The sequence below is a fragment of the Ixodes scapularis genome, unplaced genomic scaffold (assembly GCF_016920785.2).
Source record: "Ixodes scapularis isolate PalLabHiFi unplaced genomic scaffold, ASM1692078v2 PGA_scaffold4__175_contigs__length_147842914, whole genome shotgun sequence".
NCBI classification, from domain to species: Eukaryota; Metazoa; Arthropoda; class Arachnida; order Ixodida; family Ixodidae; genus Ixodes; species Ixodes scapularis.
In genome coordinates, this window is record NW_024609879.1 from 143,658,480 (window position 1) to 143,675,874 (window position 17,395).

A 17,395-nucleotide genomic window follows, 5' to 3' on the forward strand; every position below is an offset into this window, starting at 1 on the left:
TTTCATCAACACTACACCATACTCTTATTTCGTTTTCCCAATGAAGAGCTTATACTCTGCGACAGGTCAAGAGTTGGGGGAAGCTCCTCCCACCCCTTCGAGCAGAGCAAAGCCTGGAGAGGAGGTCAGCACCTCTCCGGCGTTCGCACTGCTCAAGTGGAAAGAGGTGGGAGGAGTTTCCCCCCCCCAACTCTTAACTTGTCTCAGACTATAGGCAGCGCAGCACTGCTGCATTATACATCTGAAATGTCAAACCTTTTTATTACCGCTTCCGAGAGAGTTGTCGGGCGTCGCTCTCAAAGCCTTCTCGTATAAACCCGCGCTTGTTCCCAAGTTGTGTAGGCATGTGTGCGTGGCCTCGTCGGTAGCGTCGCGTGTCACGTGACGTTGCATGTGGCTGTGACGTCGTGACTTTATCGACCCGCCAAATTTAACGGGAAAACTTTCCGCTAAATTTGGCAGGAAAATTTTCTGCTAAATTCAACGAAGAAGTTCAGCGGGTCGATGGGTCATGACGTCACACGTGATGTCACGCGTGGCTGCATGTGTTGCGCTGTGGGATTTTAAGGTCCAATTGACTCCGACGCCGGATTTTCTGCGTCCTTCCGAGCGACAAAAATTTTGACGCACCAAACGCAAAGCGCGACTGCGTTTAATTGACCCGTCACCCTTTCTCGCCAGCGCAAAAGAAAATCGCGTATGAATACGAGACAAATGTGCTGTACCGAGCTACACGGCAAAACTGCTTGATCTCTCGTCCTTGCAAACAAAGACCGCCATCTAGCGGGCAGAGAAAAAAATACAAAACACATCAAATATAGCTCAAATCTTTCTTTCGGAAAAATCACTGTAGTTCCAAAATGAATTACCAAACACTAAGTATTTTTATACCAATCGTTTATGTATTAAATTTTAGAGGCACTGGTGCAAAGACAAATGTTTTTAAAAATTATTAGATTTATGCAAAACGACGTTGAACTTGAAAGTGCCAAAACAACCGTTTTCAGTCGATTTTACGATTAAACAAAAAAGAATATATGTACCAAATACTGAGAAATATGATCTGAACCAATCTGCCAATTAAGTATTAATCTCTTTACTGTAAAAGTTTTAAGCAAATAAAAAGAGCGGTTCGCATGTAGAAATGTTTTGAAAACGGCAAAAATCTTCATGTATTCTCTGTGGCATTTGGAGGTACTATGCACTCTTAAACGCTATTGCGTGATTAGTGTACTATTAGGTACGACACTCGCAAGGAATACGGACACTCCTAGGAAGTCGGGACGTTTCTCATTTCCATGGTTTATCATCTAGCTACGTTGAGAGCGTTCCTCGCCTCACGCTTGTGCATTGTGGAGAAGCAACACCCACGCAGCAGACATTGCATTCCTACGCATCTCTCTTCACCCCTGTGCTTTGAAGAAAAGCACCGAGAAAAGGTTGAATCTTGATGTGGCAACTCTACCTTGCTGATAATACATTTTTAGAATAAAACCGTGGCATGTATATATCGTAAACTAGGACAACTTGGCAAGTTGTGAGCATTGCTCGTAATGGCTCTTTAAATTTGAGATTGATAAAACGGTACTTGAGTATAAGAGGGGGGAAGGGGGCAGGCTCAGCTTAGGGGGCTGAAGCCTCTCCTGAAAAAATGTAAAATCCCATGTTTAGTTGCTGCTTCTATAGCCCTTCAACTACATACATTCGGGTCACTTTGAATTTCAACTAGAGACGCAGCAGTGAACACAAAATCTTGGTGATAATGTTGATAAGTTTATCAGCACCTTTACTGTTTTAAAGACCTGGATGGGTACTATGGAAGGGTTGGGTGTTTTTACGTAGGGATATTTATTATCCACATTCTCATTTTGCGCAGATTTACAAAGAACCGAAGCAAAATAACAATTAGTGCTCCATCTCTTTGTTATAGCCATGTGTCGGTTGAATACTATTTGTATTGCCCTTGATTTTGTGCTCTAGACAACCATTCACAGAGCTTGATAGAGTTATGCCCTTCAGCCATCACCTCATCAAAAAGCGACAGCTGCATGGCCTTTTCAAACAAACCCAATTGTCGCAACATTCTCGTTGACATGTCAAGTGCCTTGAGGTAAAACTCTAGCCAAGCGTAGTTTTCACTTCAGATAAATTTAATGTGCCACAAATAGCATTGCTTATTATACATAAAATATGCAAAACTCTGCATAACTTGATATGGGACATTTTTTTTAACAACTCGTAAATCTAAAGCAGTTATTCCATTTAATAATCTCTATTACTTGATTCAGATTTCTAATCAAATATTAGTAGCGCCGCAAATTTCTCGAGTAGTTAAATGATTTCCCCCATGTTTTAGAAGAAACCCAGAGGCTGTTCCGATTGCACGGCACATTGAGAAAGTCGAGTTGCTTGCATTCTTACAACATTCGAGGCTGTTCCCTGGAGGCTACTCTGTTGTCTCGAAGGAACTCTTATACTTTGACGAAAAGTTTAGATCGCTCTGTGCAGGCGCCTATTTTGGCGGCCCATTTTAGATAGATTGTTGGCATTTTAGGCACCCTACATATTTTTTTTGCGTATTTTTGATTCGGAGCATAAGCGTGCATTGGAAAATTCACCGTTTCAGCAGAGATCTGTTTCGCTGTAGGCAGTGCATACTTCCTTCGATGTGTTGCGGCATCATTTAGTACTCGTTTGTCCCTCCCCCACTAAAATGTCCTCACAAAAGTTTGAGGTATCTCAACAACCGAAAAACAACATTTTTGCTGCCATACGTTTGGTGCTTTCAAGCATAACTAGCTAGCTAGCTGAGAGGGGGAACCAGACTGCGTTGCTGCCGACCAGTTAAGGCACTGGAGTGGAAAAGCAAAAGAAGGCAACGATTTTTGAGTTGCCGGAAAAAAATTCCAAACAGGATGCACCCTGCATGTCCCGGCACTTGTTGAATGCTAATCTAGCTACATAAACGAGGCCGTGGGGCTTTCATATGCGCAGAAAATTAATTTATTTGCATTCCACCAAACTGACCATGAAAAGAAATGGACATTTTACAATATTTACGACACAAATCAACACGGAGAAATGTCAACATGAAACGCGGCTCGTCTCGGCCGGTACGGCCCGCATGACATAAGAATGCCAAAATCTTGAGGAAGCTAGACTGGCGGTTATGCTATAGGCCGTGTTCCAAATCTCACCCGAATGGGTCCGAGTTGCTCTGGCGGATTGTGTCACGTGACAACACAGATGAAAAACCGCTGGATGTGGGTAGGTTTTGGAACGCCAAGGTACAAAGCCCTGACCCCGGAAAAAGATGGAGGAAATTTTGGAACATGGCCATGCTGACAGAGAGGAGGGAATGGTGGTAGAGGCTGGACTTTTCAGAGAGATGCCCCATGGTTCTACATAGTACTGCCGGTCACTACCGTAGAAAAAAACACGGGATACTATCCAAACATAACAACATTTCTGAGAAGTGCTCTTACACTATGCCCGTACACTCGCCTACGACATTCACTTGCGTGCGAAAGAGTGTTACAAAATGAAATGACACCTGCCAGCAAAATACAGTTTTCAAGCTCCTTCTCTTTTCAACATTTATCCTTTACGACGACGTTAAATGCTCCAGATTTTATTGTTTCCCTCGTGTTTTAGACTGCGACGAACCGTCGTGAAGCGTGGGATGAAATAATTCTCGTTAGTAAAATTGCATTAGCGGCACTACCCATAAACAGTGTATTTAAAACAACCATTTGTAATTTATTAACTTTTAGGGCAAACTTCTCAGATTTTCACGTGCTTCGACAGCTGTTGCCTGGTTTTCTTGCACATTTCATCGGGCAAAAACTCCATTTCCCTCACAATGCGTAGACCTTCCCACAGAGGCCGCGCTTCATGGGCCCTAAGTGGGGCATGCACCCGGGCAGAGGTGTTCTTGCAAGCGCAGCACCTAAAGGCCTCCTTGAAGGGAGACTACGAGCAAAAATAGAGATGCACAACCAATAAAAGCTCGCTGGGATGCTGAACAGATGGCTCCATGCTTGTGGTATCTTCCTGAAAGTCACTCCAAAAGCAGCCGCCGAATTGTGAGAGCACACCAGGGAGGTCTGAAGTGCCTTGTTGTGGTCAGCTTTGGTCCAGGTATGGATTTTACAACCTGGTAGCACACGTGTGTAACTGCCATGTAGAGTGCACATCTGAATATTCGTGGACCGCATTAATTCCGGACTTCAACTTGGCATAGTTCAAAGGTTGACCGAGCCGTGGAGAGAAGGGTCGGACAGTGTAATCAAGACAGCAGCTGGCAATGCCACTCTGCACACTAGACAGATCCAAGTATGTTCTGGCATAGGGCAATGCAAAGTAGCCAAAGCCCAACGAGTGCACTTGAGTCTAATGAATTACACGCTTCATTCAATGAGATTGCTCCAATAATGCGGCACCATTGCAACGGGGTACTTCAATGAGATTGCTCAATAATGCGGCATACTGCAACGGGGTACTTCAAATCACTGGAGGATGTACTTGGAGCTCCCCTGTTGAGAAACGGAAACAGGAGAGGCAGGCTCTCTGGTCCACTAGGTGACCTGCCAAACGTGATGACCGTACCGACATTTACTCTATACTCTGTGTCTGGATAACTTGGCCAACTGAAGAGGCTGCGGCCACCGTAACCCAACAAGAGCGCCCAAGCGAGGCACGCGACAACCTTGTACAGAAGCGCGGCACAGGGAGGACAGGGAGGCTGTGGGGCCTCGTTACCGCCACAGCAACAGCGCCGTCCGCGACAATAAGCAGTTCTATGCTTGACTTTCTTTTAACGGCAATTGAACTCACGCGATCCCATCACTATCGAGGTTATATCGAGAATAAGAGGGGAATATTAATAGATTTATAAGTTTAGGCTATCCTTAAACCAAAAAAGTGATACCACATCCATATTCGCTCCCGATTTTCGTCTCCTCATAGGCATGGGAGAACACTACCGTGCAGTCTGCACAAGATGCCTTCGTGAGAGGACACAAGGTAAAGAATTCGTCTGGAAAGGGAGAGTGCCTCATCATCGTGCATGCTGGCAGCGAAGATGGGTTCATCCACGGTGCTGATCGAGTCTTCTGCACTAAGAAGGGCTTTGGCGACTACCATCGAGAAATGGATGGGAAACATTTTGAAGCGTGGTTTGTCTGCAGGTTGCTACCCAACCTGAAGCCCAACAGCGTGATTGTGATGGACAATGCATCCTGCCACTTGGTCAAGCTGCATGCCTCCCTTACGAGCCGCGCGCCGGAGGAATTGCAGTCCTGGCTGACCACCCACACCATTCAGTGGTGCCCGAAAATGCTGAACTGCTGGAGCTCGTCGCCAAGGGGAGGAGCCCGAGAACCGGCCTTGACGTGTATCGCATTGATTCAATCACTGAGCAGCATGGACACATACTTCGTCTGCCACCGTACCACTGCCAGCTCAACCCTATGGAGCTCGTCTGGAGTTGGGTCAAGCGGCTTGCTGCAAGCCTGAATATGACGTTCAAGCTTAAAGATGTTGAAGCTCTCCTGCCTGCTGCCAAGACAACTCCAGACAACTGGGTGGCTTACGTGAAGTACAACTTGACTGCTGAGAAGAGGATGTGGGAACTGTATGGCTTGGGCAGAAATGACGGAGAGCGTTGTGATGCAGTTGTGTGAAGATTCCACCACAGACGACTCAAGTGATCACCTGGGCTGGGGATCTTGGTAATGGAGACATTAGCAAGGAGCTGTGCCAATCGGCACTACAGGAGACAGTCTGGCTTTACTATTTTGAAACGGCTCTTTCAGAGCCACTAACTTATTGAAAACGGAGCAACTGCGAGTGCAATGCCACACGTGTCTCTAGTTTGTCACATCGTGGCTATGCTTCTCTTGATATGGATTTGTCTCATTTATAGGAGAAAAGCTGAAATACTCAACTCCGAAAGGTATCTGAGCACAGGACTATGTACAAAAAGATAACTCTACTTTCAAGGCAACTCTCAAGTTCAACTTTGTTCTGCCCAAACCTGCACAACCAGGAATAAACTGAAAACAATTTGCAACAGGGAGTACCTAAATGCTCACATTTCGATTCTATTCCTCTTCCAAACCCGTGCCTGGAAAATCACTCTTCCGCAAGTTGTTGATATTTACCAGTCTTCTGCAGTTATTATTATCGGAATGATATTCGGAAGTCAACAAAATAATAAATACAAGCAAGCACTTGGAACAAAAGTAGCTTGTGCAGGTCAACCTGCGCATGTTTCTGAAGGCAACATCAAATAAACAAAAAAGGAAAATGCGACAGTCTTTTGTCTTTTTGCGAACCAAAACATAGAAAAGCACCGGATGATGGTGTAAATATTTAACGTTATTAAATCTAAAAATGTAAAAAAAAACAAAAAAAAAAGAACAGTAATGCAATTTGAACTTCTGGAATTGCAAATGTCTAGTCCGCTGTTCAACCAATTGCACTACCCAAACACTTGCGCGGGACAGGTGAGCGCCGTAATATAAGAGCCACATGATGCGTAAAAGCAACTAGCGCGATAACATTTCTTGTACCCAAGTCACGTTTATCACAGACTCTTCTGACTGCAACAGTACACGACACGGAAGAAAGACATAAATTTGTTTCATTTCAACAATATTTCCACTCGGATCACCTCTTTTCCGCAAAGAATGTGGGTTTCGAACGATCCCAATCTTGTAATCGACCGCTGCCACTCCAAACATCGACCAGGCATTACCACTCGTTACAGATTCACGGTTAAATTGAGCATATGGGTTCTCATGAACTGTTTGCGAAGCACTCTCTACTCCAGCAGACGACAACGTTGCGGCAGTACACGTTCATCTGAAGTTGGTTGGTTTCGCAGCAAACGACACTTGGAAAGCAGGCGACGGCCAACTCCTCCGGCTCTCGCATTTGGTGCAGTGACACGAACGGTCACGTCAAGTGGTGTCACGTGCCTTGCTCCAACGCCCCAGTCGAGTCGCGTTGACCGTAGCCTCCGCAGTTCGCCGAGTTATCGTGAAATGGAGTATAGTCCCCGACGGGAGTAGAATGGCAGGGCATCTCTTTCGGACGCCTCCAGCAAGCACCCGTTCTCTCCCGCCATGCTTTGGCAGCGTGCGCATGCTCACAGCTCGCTATACATCAAAGTGTCGTGGAAGGTAGGAAGCCTGCACTGGTGGCGGGACGAGTGAAAAACCTCCCCGCTGTTCTCATCCCGACAGTGACTACAGTGCCAAGCTCTACACCTAGTAATAACCAGTCATTTCTTCTGTGACAATTAAGAAAAAGAAATATGTACGCAAAAAAAAAGGTTTAGACCATAAATGCCCTTCTAGTGATTCCCTTCACTTGTACCAATCCTAAGGGGAACTAGAGGAAGGGGGGCAAACTGTCAGTGCCGACGTCTTCGTGAGGCATTGCGGGTCCGTCCCTAGCGTGACTCTTGATCAGGTGGATCTTGAGGGAGTAGCTCTGCGGGAACCCCTTCCCACACACGCCGCACGTGAACGGCCTTTCGCCTGTGTGCAGCCTCGAGTGAGCCGTCAGCGAGCTCCTCTCAGAGAACACCTTCCCGCACGTGCCGCACCGGTAAGGCTTCTCGCCCGTGTGAACCCTCCCGTGGGCCGTCAGGTGCACCTTCTGGATGAAGGTCTTGTGGCAGATGCCGCACGAGAACGGCCTCTCGCCCGTGTGGACCCACTGGTGGTGCCTCACATGGGCCTTCTGCGAGAACGTCTGCTGGCAGGTGCTGCACTTGAACGGCTTCTCTCCCGTGTGCGTCTTCTCGTGCCTGGTCAGGTTAGTTTTCAGGTAGCTGGAGTAGGGGCACAGGAGGCACTGGTACTCCCTGCCTTCTGGGTGTGGGCGCCCACCATCTCGTACAAGTTCCTGGCAGTCAGGCTGGCTGCTGCTGTCCCCCCTGTCGAAGCCCTCGCCTTCGGGTCTGGAGGCCGGACTGTGAAGCGGCTCTGTTGGGGAGATGTACTCTGAATTGGCAGAAAACCACGTTCCAACCGAAAGCCCCAAGTAGGGAAGGCAAAAGACACTGGAATCTCCCAACGTCCTTCGCTGGATACGACGGGAGACGTAAAGAATCTTTGTCAAACCCAAGGTTCGACATCGAGCCTCGTGGTTCGAGTGGTCCGGCAAACTTTCGGAAAAAGTGGAGCAACTGCTATTTTTGCAGCATGGCTGCCTGAACTAGACAAGATCATCAAGATCACTGGAGAAGCCGTGGGGAGTTAGTCGTCACGACCACACGAGTGAGTGCCCGAGACTTTCGTGCACTACGTTGCGGTAAATGGGGGGTGTGACAATCACTCATTTTTCCCAGCGGGCGAGTTGTCCCACAATTCAGCCTATAGAGTGAAGTATCGTGTACGTCTAGAGCACCACCACTGCACTCCACAACTGCAAGCTACTGTATATTTGCACATATGGGCCACACTCCTGTAAGGGCTGCCTCATGTTTAAACCAAAATATTAAAAAAATAGATTTTAAAACTTTTTCGTGTAATTGTTGCACTTTCCCCTTGAAGCACGCCGAACGCTTTTGCAGAGTGGCACAGCGAAATTCTAAAAAATAGTTGGTTAACGCAAACTGCGAATAGGCACTTACAACGTGGCTTAAAAGAGCAACGCTGACCACTGTTGATGCTGGTCAGACTCGAGCACCGAGGATACCGCAGGTTACAACCATCGAGAACGGAATAAAGGCACTCAAGACCACTGCTTGCAATCGCAGGTACACGCACTTTCAAAACAACTTTGTTTTTATCCATGGGTGGCACCTAAAACTTAACCCCGAAATTAAAAAAAAAAAAAAAGTGTGGCCCTCACGTGTATTTCTATCATCCTTCGGAAATTAAAAACAGCGCGGAAAGACGAGGACCAGACAAAGAAGTGACACGGACGTAGCGCTGTGTCACTTCTTTGTCTGGTCCTCGTCTTTCCGCGCTGTTTTTAATTTCCGAAGTATGTACCAACTCGCCCAAGCCTCAACTTTAGTTTCTATCATACTCTCGCCCTTCAACACTATTACAGCCCCATGCTTGCTCAGGAGTGCAGGGTGAGCCTGCTCTTCACTTATAACTGTAGGCCATACTAAAAATCACTCATCCTCAGGAATCACTTTTTATAACGACAAAGGTGAGCTTGCTTATTATAACAGTTCCTCAAAAACAAGGGTGCAGTTTAGACAACATACAGTGATGAGCTGCACCATTTGCACCTAACTGCGCCAAAGGGCTTACCCCGCTACATTTGACCAAAATGTGAGAAATTTGTGCCAACATTGCGCCAAACTTCGGTTCACTTTCATTATACCGAAAAAAAGTAGCTCAGGCCTCGCTACCCAGCCGGATTGTTACGATACGCTCGTGCGGGTCTTCGGAACTTTCGATATTCACCACAAATAACGTACTATTCGATTTGATTTCACGTCAAACACTGACGGACTCGGATGTTTGGCAATAATTCTCATGTTCGCGGTCTGTTCTGGAAGATTAGTATCGTTGAGTGCGCTTGTCACTCCACACTGATGTAATGGAGTAAAGCGACAACTACGAGCAGTCATCACGGTTTTTGTGTGCATCGCTTGGCCGCAGCGCACCCGCTTGCTCGGGGGGGGGGGAGGGGGGGAAAGCACTCCTCCGGAGCGAGACTTGGCACAATTTCTGAATGAAACTTGGGCTTGTATAGACGACTGCAAGCGAGGTGGCTGGCCGCCACCGTGCTTCCGCTCGTGCTGGCACGCCCGTGCGATTGCGAGCGTGCCAAAGCTACATTCGCTGCACGTGCATGGGGCACCAGTCGGGGCTCCGTGCTTGTAACTGTCCATACCTTTCCAACGTATACAAAAAATGCACAGCCCAGCGTGTTATCTTCACAACCCAGCACGCACAAAATTGAAGATGGTGCCTGCTCAAAGGTCTTTATTGGAATGGTCTGGATGCCATATTTGAGTGCGCCGTTTCTAACGGACGTTCGGAACGAGCTCGCATTATTAGGCCGCTAAGACCAGAAATTTCAAAGGTCTGGAATGCACGCTGCAAAAGAAGTGCGTATGCCCGCCGTCGGCACAGGCTTAGCAGTCACGTATGCAGCTATGGCCGGCAGTGAGATTCTGGCGGCATCCTTTTTCCATTTGAGATTTTGCGAGGATACTTCGGTATTCCAAGATTTATATGCACTCTTCCATAGGTTTATTTTTTAGGCTTCCTTTTTTACCCGAATTAAGAATTACAGTTTAATTACAACCTAAAAACTTAAAGAGGCCATGAAAAGATTTTTCTACTTTCGCTACATACTACTCAGAGTCACTCCCATATGCTGATAACTGAATAAACTTGCCTTAAAGAGTTTCTCTCTAAGCAATGGCAGTTGCACAAAAGAAAATAAAGAGCATTGTTTATTTCCTCATTGCAGAGTCAGACAGAAGAAGCGGCCACATGGCCTGGCGCCTATCCCATTCCACTAACGGAAATCATAGCCACGCGCTGGGGGTGGCAATGCAGAAAACGCGTGCTGAGCTCCAGGCATTGTCAGAATTTGGCTATTCTCATGACCGCAGAGGTTGGACACAAGCCACTACCCAGGTGTTTATTGAGGCATTGATTTCTACGAGCCAAAGTCGAGTGCTCTCGCAGTTCTTGTGTCTAATCCACAACCGCGCTCGACTGTCGTCAGGCGGGTGATCCCACAATTACGTCATCCAGCTTTGCTAAGGCAAGAATGAAAGAAATAGTTCCCATTTACCCTCGCAATTTTGCTGTGACCTATGAGCTTCCGAATCAGTGGCAGTCTGTGCGAGCATACCTGGGGCCAAACTAGGACCAGTACGCCTCTACAAAGTCACGAGCATCCAAACTTAAAATTGTTTCATAAACACAAAAAAAAAATTATGCGCTTAAAATTATTCTATTCTGACATCTTTTCAGTGGGATTTCATACTTAAAATATCCATTCATGGCTGTTTGAGCTGTTTTTGATCAGGTGTGCTCTTGTTACCATGTTTGGTGCTTCTACACGTAATAACCAGCTAGTGTTGCGTATGAGGGACTCTCCTGTTGTGCGAATGATGCAAACAAAAGTCTACACATAAGTGAGAGTGCAAAGCAGATGTGGCCTTTTAGTTCGACAGGCCAACGCCTGAATTTCAATATTTGCACTGATATAAATGAAAATGAAGCATGCGCTTATGCTCCAGAAGCTCTTTTTGCTGCTCCAAAATGACTCCAACCAAGCACATCACTGACGGTGTCTCAGTTTCGGCTCGCATGTTGAGCTGCGACCGGTACTCTGGTTTCAACAATGTAACCGCACAGAAGCCAAGTTCACATTTCATCGGGTTCCCGAGCCGCTTTGCGACCCTCTGAATCTGTCGCAACCCCCTTTGCGGTCGCGCCTTACAGTTTAGGAAACACTGATAAGGGCATCACGCTTTGCGTGGGACATTCAGAATAAATTATCAAATTTGCCCGCATGATTTAGGTGAGCCGTCTTTTCCATCACAAAGGATGCTGGTGGCACAGCTTACCCTCCTTCACACTGTGCACTCCCTCCCGGTGTCCGTCCAAAAGCAGATGAGATCCCAGTCGACCTCCGGGCTCCAAAGTTGGGAAGCCTGTCAAAGTGGGCACAATGTTTCCTGGCAAAGAAAAGGCACAGGAATGTTTTATGCTAGCAATGGTGCAATGATAATGATGACGATAATCATTTATTTGTCTTAGAAAGGTCAGAACGCTCTTAGTCCACAAATGACAGACGTCGTACAGGGACCAGAAGGCAGAGGGACCACAATTAGTGAGCTGCCAGCTTTTCTTGAATGATGCCTGGTATTTGCAATGTGCAGTTCAGTGTTCTCACAAACTTGCACATGTTGGACGATACAACTTCAAACGCAGAAAGGCTAAAAATGGGACAGGGATGAGCTACTGTCAAAAACAGCCTCCTGTCCAATCTCAACACACTCTTTTCACGTTTGTGTGTTACGGTAAGTGGAGGCACGAGCAAATTAATGATTCATTATATGCAGCACGCATTGCAAAAAAGACCAGCAGAACAGAGCAGGCACATGCAGAAAGACCAACAAGGTGTTGACTCACGAGTCACGTATATTATAGTCGATGACCTAGTCGATGACAGGTCAAGAACAAAGTGGAAGGTCCTCCCACCTCTTTCCCCTTTAGTAGAGCGAATGCTGGAGAGAAGGCGACCTTCTCTCCACCGTTCGTTCCTCAAGAGTAAAAAGGTGTGGGGGGAGCTTCCACTTCGTTCTTGACCTGTCACCGGCTATAGTTTTCTATACTTCTCAGCAAAAATTACTAGTTTTTTATACTTCTTAGTAAAAAGCAAAAAAAAAAAAAAAATATTAATGAAATTTGCACAGGTTACATTGACTTTTTGCCAAATAGTCCAAGAGATGAGTTGTAACTTGCAAGTCATTGCCCTAGTTTTTCTTTCCGTGCGTTTGCCAAGTTATCCTGGTCTCTTTTGCGCTGTTGCCGCCCACATGTTCAGTTCACAGGCATGTCTCCTCTGCACACTTGTCTCTCTGCATACACTTTTTCGCTAACAAATTATTCTTTCGATTAGCCCCACCGCTGCCACAAAAAGCATAGTGCATTTAGAAATCACTTGGTATGTCAAAGTAAATAACCTGGAAAGAAAAACGGCTGCCCCCTTTGTCTCCACAATCCACTCAAAGTAATGACTCCCTAAAGAGAAGCACCACATGGAGACACAGGTCTACCATAAGACAAGATGTGCAAAACATCTAAAAAACATAGCAGTATTGAAAAAAAAAGCAAAAATTCAGGGTCATCTGACACAGAAGGTCTAAAAGAGACCCCCAAGGAAACCAAGAGTGGACAACACCTCTAGCGGCGAGCGTTTGTTAAGGCCCGTTCCCACTCTTGCGGCCGAGTATGACCGAGAGAGACGAGATCTCTTAAAACTTCTTAAATGTTTTTAGAATGAGGGAACACACTGGGCATTGTGGCGCCATCTATGGGGTGACCCTGGAACTGCATTTCACAAGAGCGAAAGTTTTGCGGGATTTCCGAGGTCAAATGTGCGTAATACTCATAGAAAGGCTCGTTTATAACATTGACAAAAGCTTTTTCGAGCCAAAAAAGAAAGGATAATGCGCGAGAAATAAAAAAAATATGCCGGACCGCCGAGTTTACACTGCTTCCCAATAGATGGCGCCAGTGTGTTCTCCGGTTTAAGAAGTTTTAAGGAACCCAGATTTAAGAGGTCGCAAGAGTGTGAACGGGCCTTTATAGTCCACGCGTCGTACACCGCTCCGCGCAACAGCAGACAAAATTCCAGCATTGGGAACGCCAAGACACGCACTCCCTCAAAAGAGGAGCGTCGTCTTCAATAAAGGCAACCGCGAGATTATTCCCTCCAATAGTAGAGACAATGCATAAAAGGTTCTCGTAGCAAAGTATATACCAGACCTGCACACAACACATAAAACAACCGCCAAAAATAAAAACAATGTCCGAGAAGCACCACTATGAAAACAAGCGCTTTGACACACAGTGCTCCGAGAGCACGTGGTTTCATCCTGCGCCTCATTGGCACGTGTTCTCATGCAAAAAAGTCGCTAAAAGACACCACACACACGCAGAAGTGCCTATATTCATATTGAAGCCCAGCGGAAGCTATGCTAGCAAAATATATAGTTGTCGGCAAACATAGAAACTTTTAATCTCCAAAAAGTACTATAGTCGGTTACAAGTCAAGAAGGTAGGAGAAGCTCCTCCCACAAGCGTGATGCGCCCGCTTCAAATCTCTCCGCAGTCGAAAGAAGAGTTCACTGGAAACGCTCCTTGTTCCGCTTCAATGGATTCCCACTTGTCTCCGATCCCACGTTTTAAGAAAGCGACCTTTGTATTCGTTGGAGAGGGAACCGAGCCCCTGAAAGCAGCCTTTGTATTTATCGGAGGGGGCAGCTAATCCCCGAAAGTCGTATTTGTTTCCGTCGGTGGGGGAAAACTCTAATCTCCCTCTCGTGGCTTCCACAATGCTAAGTAAAAGTCGAAAGATAAAGCAAATATGTACAGAAAGGCAAGACCCTCCTCGCGCGTTGGCCGCGACGTCACGGAAACGGTGGGACGCTATTGGATGCGGAGGTGGCGGAGGGATATCTGATTCCCTTTGAGGGGCATTTGCCGCTACCTTCTTAACCTGTAACTGACTATACAACAGGGGAGAACAGAAAATGAGATAAAACTCTGTTTTTTTTTGTTAAGATGAATGAATCAATAGCTATAGTTTGAGGGAGCTTTCTTTTTCTAATAACAAAAGCACTAAAAAAGAAAACCGCGACGACATCACAATATCCTCCCGCCCCCCCCCCCCCCCCCCCCCAAGAAAAGTGACGGAATTAAAATGAAACGAGTGGTTCATCCAGGGTAACTGGTGACTAGAAGTGAACCCTCCGAGACGGTGTTCAGTCATTCGCTGCTTTTGTTTCTGGAATGATGATCAGTAGAGCAGGGCCTGGAATGGATACAAGTTGCTCAGCACACCCAAATCTTTTGCAAAAACAAGCAAGAGAGTTCAGGTCATGCAATGCATGCTCTTAAATGTAAGGAGATTATAATCCGCAAAGATGTTTGCAAGTTTTAGAAATGCTGTGTGCGGAGGTAGGTGCGTCAGACTATATCCAGTCATTTTCTCGTAGAAACAGATGCACATGCTAAGTTTCCATAAAGGCCTCCGTGTGCACAAAGACATTGAAATAGCATGGACACCATTTTGTTGTTTGCTCGATTTTCCATGGAACTTTTTCATGTTTAATGAGGTGGTGCGTAAATTCCACTGCACGGAAGCAGCACAAAAACGACAAAGTATAAATGAGCGATTGATTACACCTTACCATTCAACATATCCTCAAGTCGATTACGCAGTTGGGTCCGACTCGCCAAAAAATTTTGAGTATGCCCAGCGTACACCCACATGAAAGGGTATGACCAGACATACTTCAAAGCACTGCATTTTAAGGAAGACACTGACACAGTAAAATGCACCAGAATAACAACTTCATTGCTGCAATCAATACGGATAAAGCAGCCCCTGAATACTGTCTCGACTGTGTTGTGTCGCGAATTAAATCTCGACGACACTAGTTTCGAGCGACAAATAGATGGACCACTTGAACGAATATATTATGTTCTGTCAAACACATCAAGCCGACGCACTTGTTTATGGCATCAGCAACAATGGCTGCCCTCCAGTGGTTGATCCTTGCAACAGATGTGAGGATACACTCTCAATTAATTAAACAGCGTAGTTGTCACAAAAGCTAGAATTTTTTTGGAAAATCACAGGGTACACGTATTAATAAAGGAATGGTCGCACCAGATGTCCGTATAAAGGCAGCATGTGGTGAGCAGACGGCATATACCACAGCCCAGCGCTACACTTTGTGTTCAAGATAGACAAAAAAAAAAAAGTTCTGGTGTGACTCCTGGACACTAGTGAACCCTCCAAAGCGGAGTTGTATCAGTCACTACGTTTTTTTCTGAGCGCGCACTCCTTCGAAAGCAATCAGCGAAGACTTCGAGTAAAGCGTAAAGGTACAAATCGCAGGTTTCACGTTTCGGTACACCTCGCGAAACGATTGGCAAAGACAACAAAGACGTATGATATAACAAAACACCATGTGGTAAAACACAGAAAAATCTGGAATAGGCAACTTCCTCAGGCGACGGACACGGTATAGCAAGGAATGTGCTGCCAAACACATCGAGATCTGAGGCTTGTTAAGCTCATCCGCAAAAAACCGGCACGTCACCAGTATCCGTATGACCGATGCAAGGATGCAGACACAACATGAAATGGCACAGTTATTATTAACAGGGGAACTCCCCTGTATTTCACGCAAGTTCAGCTCGGGTCCTCGCGTCGTACGGTCGTACCAGTCGTACTGTGACAAAAGAATCCATTCTCAAGCACTGGATTGGATTGTTCTTTTACTCTAGTCTCTAGCGCAATCTAAATTAATCCAATCCGTGACGATGTTGAAGTTCTGGTTCTTGTTCTGACGCACGCTCCCTGCAGAGGCTCTGGCTCCCTGCACTGCCTCCAGTTAAGTAGGTAGGTAGAAAACGTTTATTGGAAACGTTGGAAACCAAGAGCTACGAATAGGAAGATTATCCGCGCCGCGGTGATCCTCGGATCTGGCATCCATACCCCTGCAAGCGGAGCCGTAAGTTGGGACGCCGTGACGACAGCGACACTAGCGTTCGCTCGTGCTTTTCGCCAGCATTTCTACGACCAATCGCCAGGATCGCGACATGCAGCAGTGATGACACTTCGGCTTCTGTGATGTCATTGGTTGCCACTTCGGGAACACATTTGGTGTATGGGCGGGATTGAACGCTACACACACCAGTCGGAGACGCGCCCCAGGCCCTCCAGGCACCGATTTACGAGTTGACGTGTGCTGCGTGCCCCTCTGTAGGCAGACTAATGACAAACCTGGCATTAAGGTACGTATTCGTAAATGTACTCGTTATCGGTTGACGGGCGCCGGTCGGGTGGGGATATTCAGCGGCGTAGACGTTCGCTTGCTCGTGTGCAAGAACGGAACACGAGCTGTTCCAACCGAACGCTCCTTGGGCGTTTGAGTACGGTGTTTTTAATCTCACTTTGTAGCGTTTAGAGGTAGAGCTTTTAAGTTTCAACTCATTCGAAGAAATCAAGCCGTCACATAGAAATGTAATATTTCTCGTAAAACCGCTTGTGGACATGACAGCTTCGAGAGCGCGTAGCATCTCGTACTATGCGCGAGTTCGCGGTGCTTCCAACTTGCGCGTGTAAATTACGTGAGCACTGATGCCGCTGGCATGGCCTAAAAAGAACAGTGGCTCCAATCCACGCTGTAAAGGTGGATTTTCTGTCCAACCACCTGTAAAGGTGGTTGGACAGAGAAGCTGTAAACGACACCCACAACGATTACCCATCGCGACGTCACTTGAGAAGCGTGACGTCACTACGTGATTTCTGTGCTGTTGGGTACTTTTTCGCTCGGAGTAACTTATGCAACCGTAATCTACCGGGAAACACACGCAGGGAGAAGGGACGTGCTTCGCATTGTTAACAACCATTATGTGGTTTGCACGTCACACGAGGGCAATTCGAATGACGTCAACCCGTTTCGAAGCAGCTGCAAACCTAATCTTTACCGGGACGCGTGACAGGGTGTGCCTATTGGGCAAGAGATTGAACTATTGGGGGCGCTCTAACCCCTTTGTCGTTTCCCCCCTCGGTGTTTACTCAACACAAGGCCTGCGCACATGCCAACAGGCCTTATGGGCTTGTCTATGTCATCTTCTACAATAGAGCGCTG

The 17,395-nt window shown here is 46.6% G+C and overlaps 1 protein-coding gene across 1 annotated transcript; it reads right to left on the reverse strand.

Annotated features, from left to right (window-relative positions):
• Positions 1-2,987: 2,987 nt before the first annotated feature.
• On the reverse strand, positions 2,988-16,040 carry LOC8050715 (gastrula zinc finger protein XlCGF49.1-like). Its single transcript, XM_040206724.3, has 3 exons — positions 15,839-16,040; positions 11,567-11,677; positions 2,988-7,997 (listed from the first exon to the last, which is right to left on the reverse strand). The coding sequence occupies exons 1-3, from the start codon at positions 15,876-15,878 to the stop codon at positions 7,399-7,401; spliced, it is 750 nt and encodes a 249-aa protein (XP_040062658.1). The 5' UTR covers positions 15,879-16,040; the 3' UTR covers positions 2,988-7,398.
• Between the last annotated feature and the right edge of the window lie 1,355 nt (positions 16,041-17,395).

Bases quoted from the DNA above. Each gene is read 5' to 3' on its own strand.
- LOC8050715 (XM_040206724.3), bottom strand. From the start codon at position 15,878: ATGTTGTGTCTGCATCCTTGCATCGGTCATACGGATACTG. The intron at 11,678-15,838 runs GTGACGTGCCGG...TTTCTTTGCCAG, and splicing joins CATCGGTCATACGGATACTG to GAAACATTGTGCCCACTTTG. The intron at 7,998-11,566 runs GTAAGCTGTGCC...TCTCCCCAACAG, and splicing joins AGTGCACAGTGTGAAGGAGG to AGCCGCTTCACAGTCCGGCC.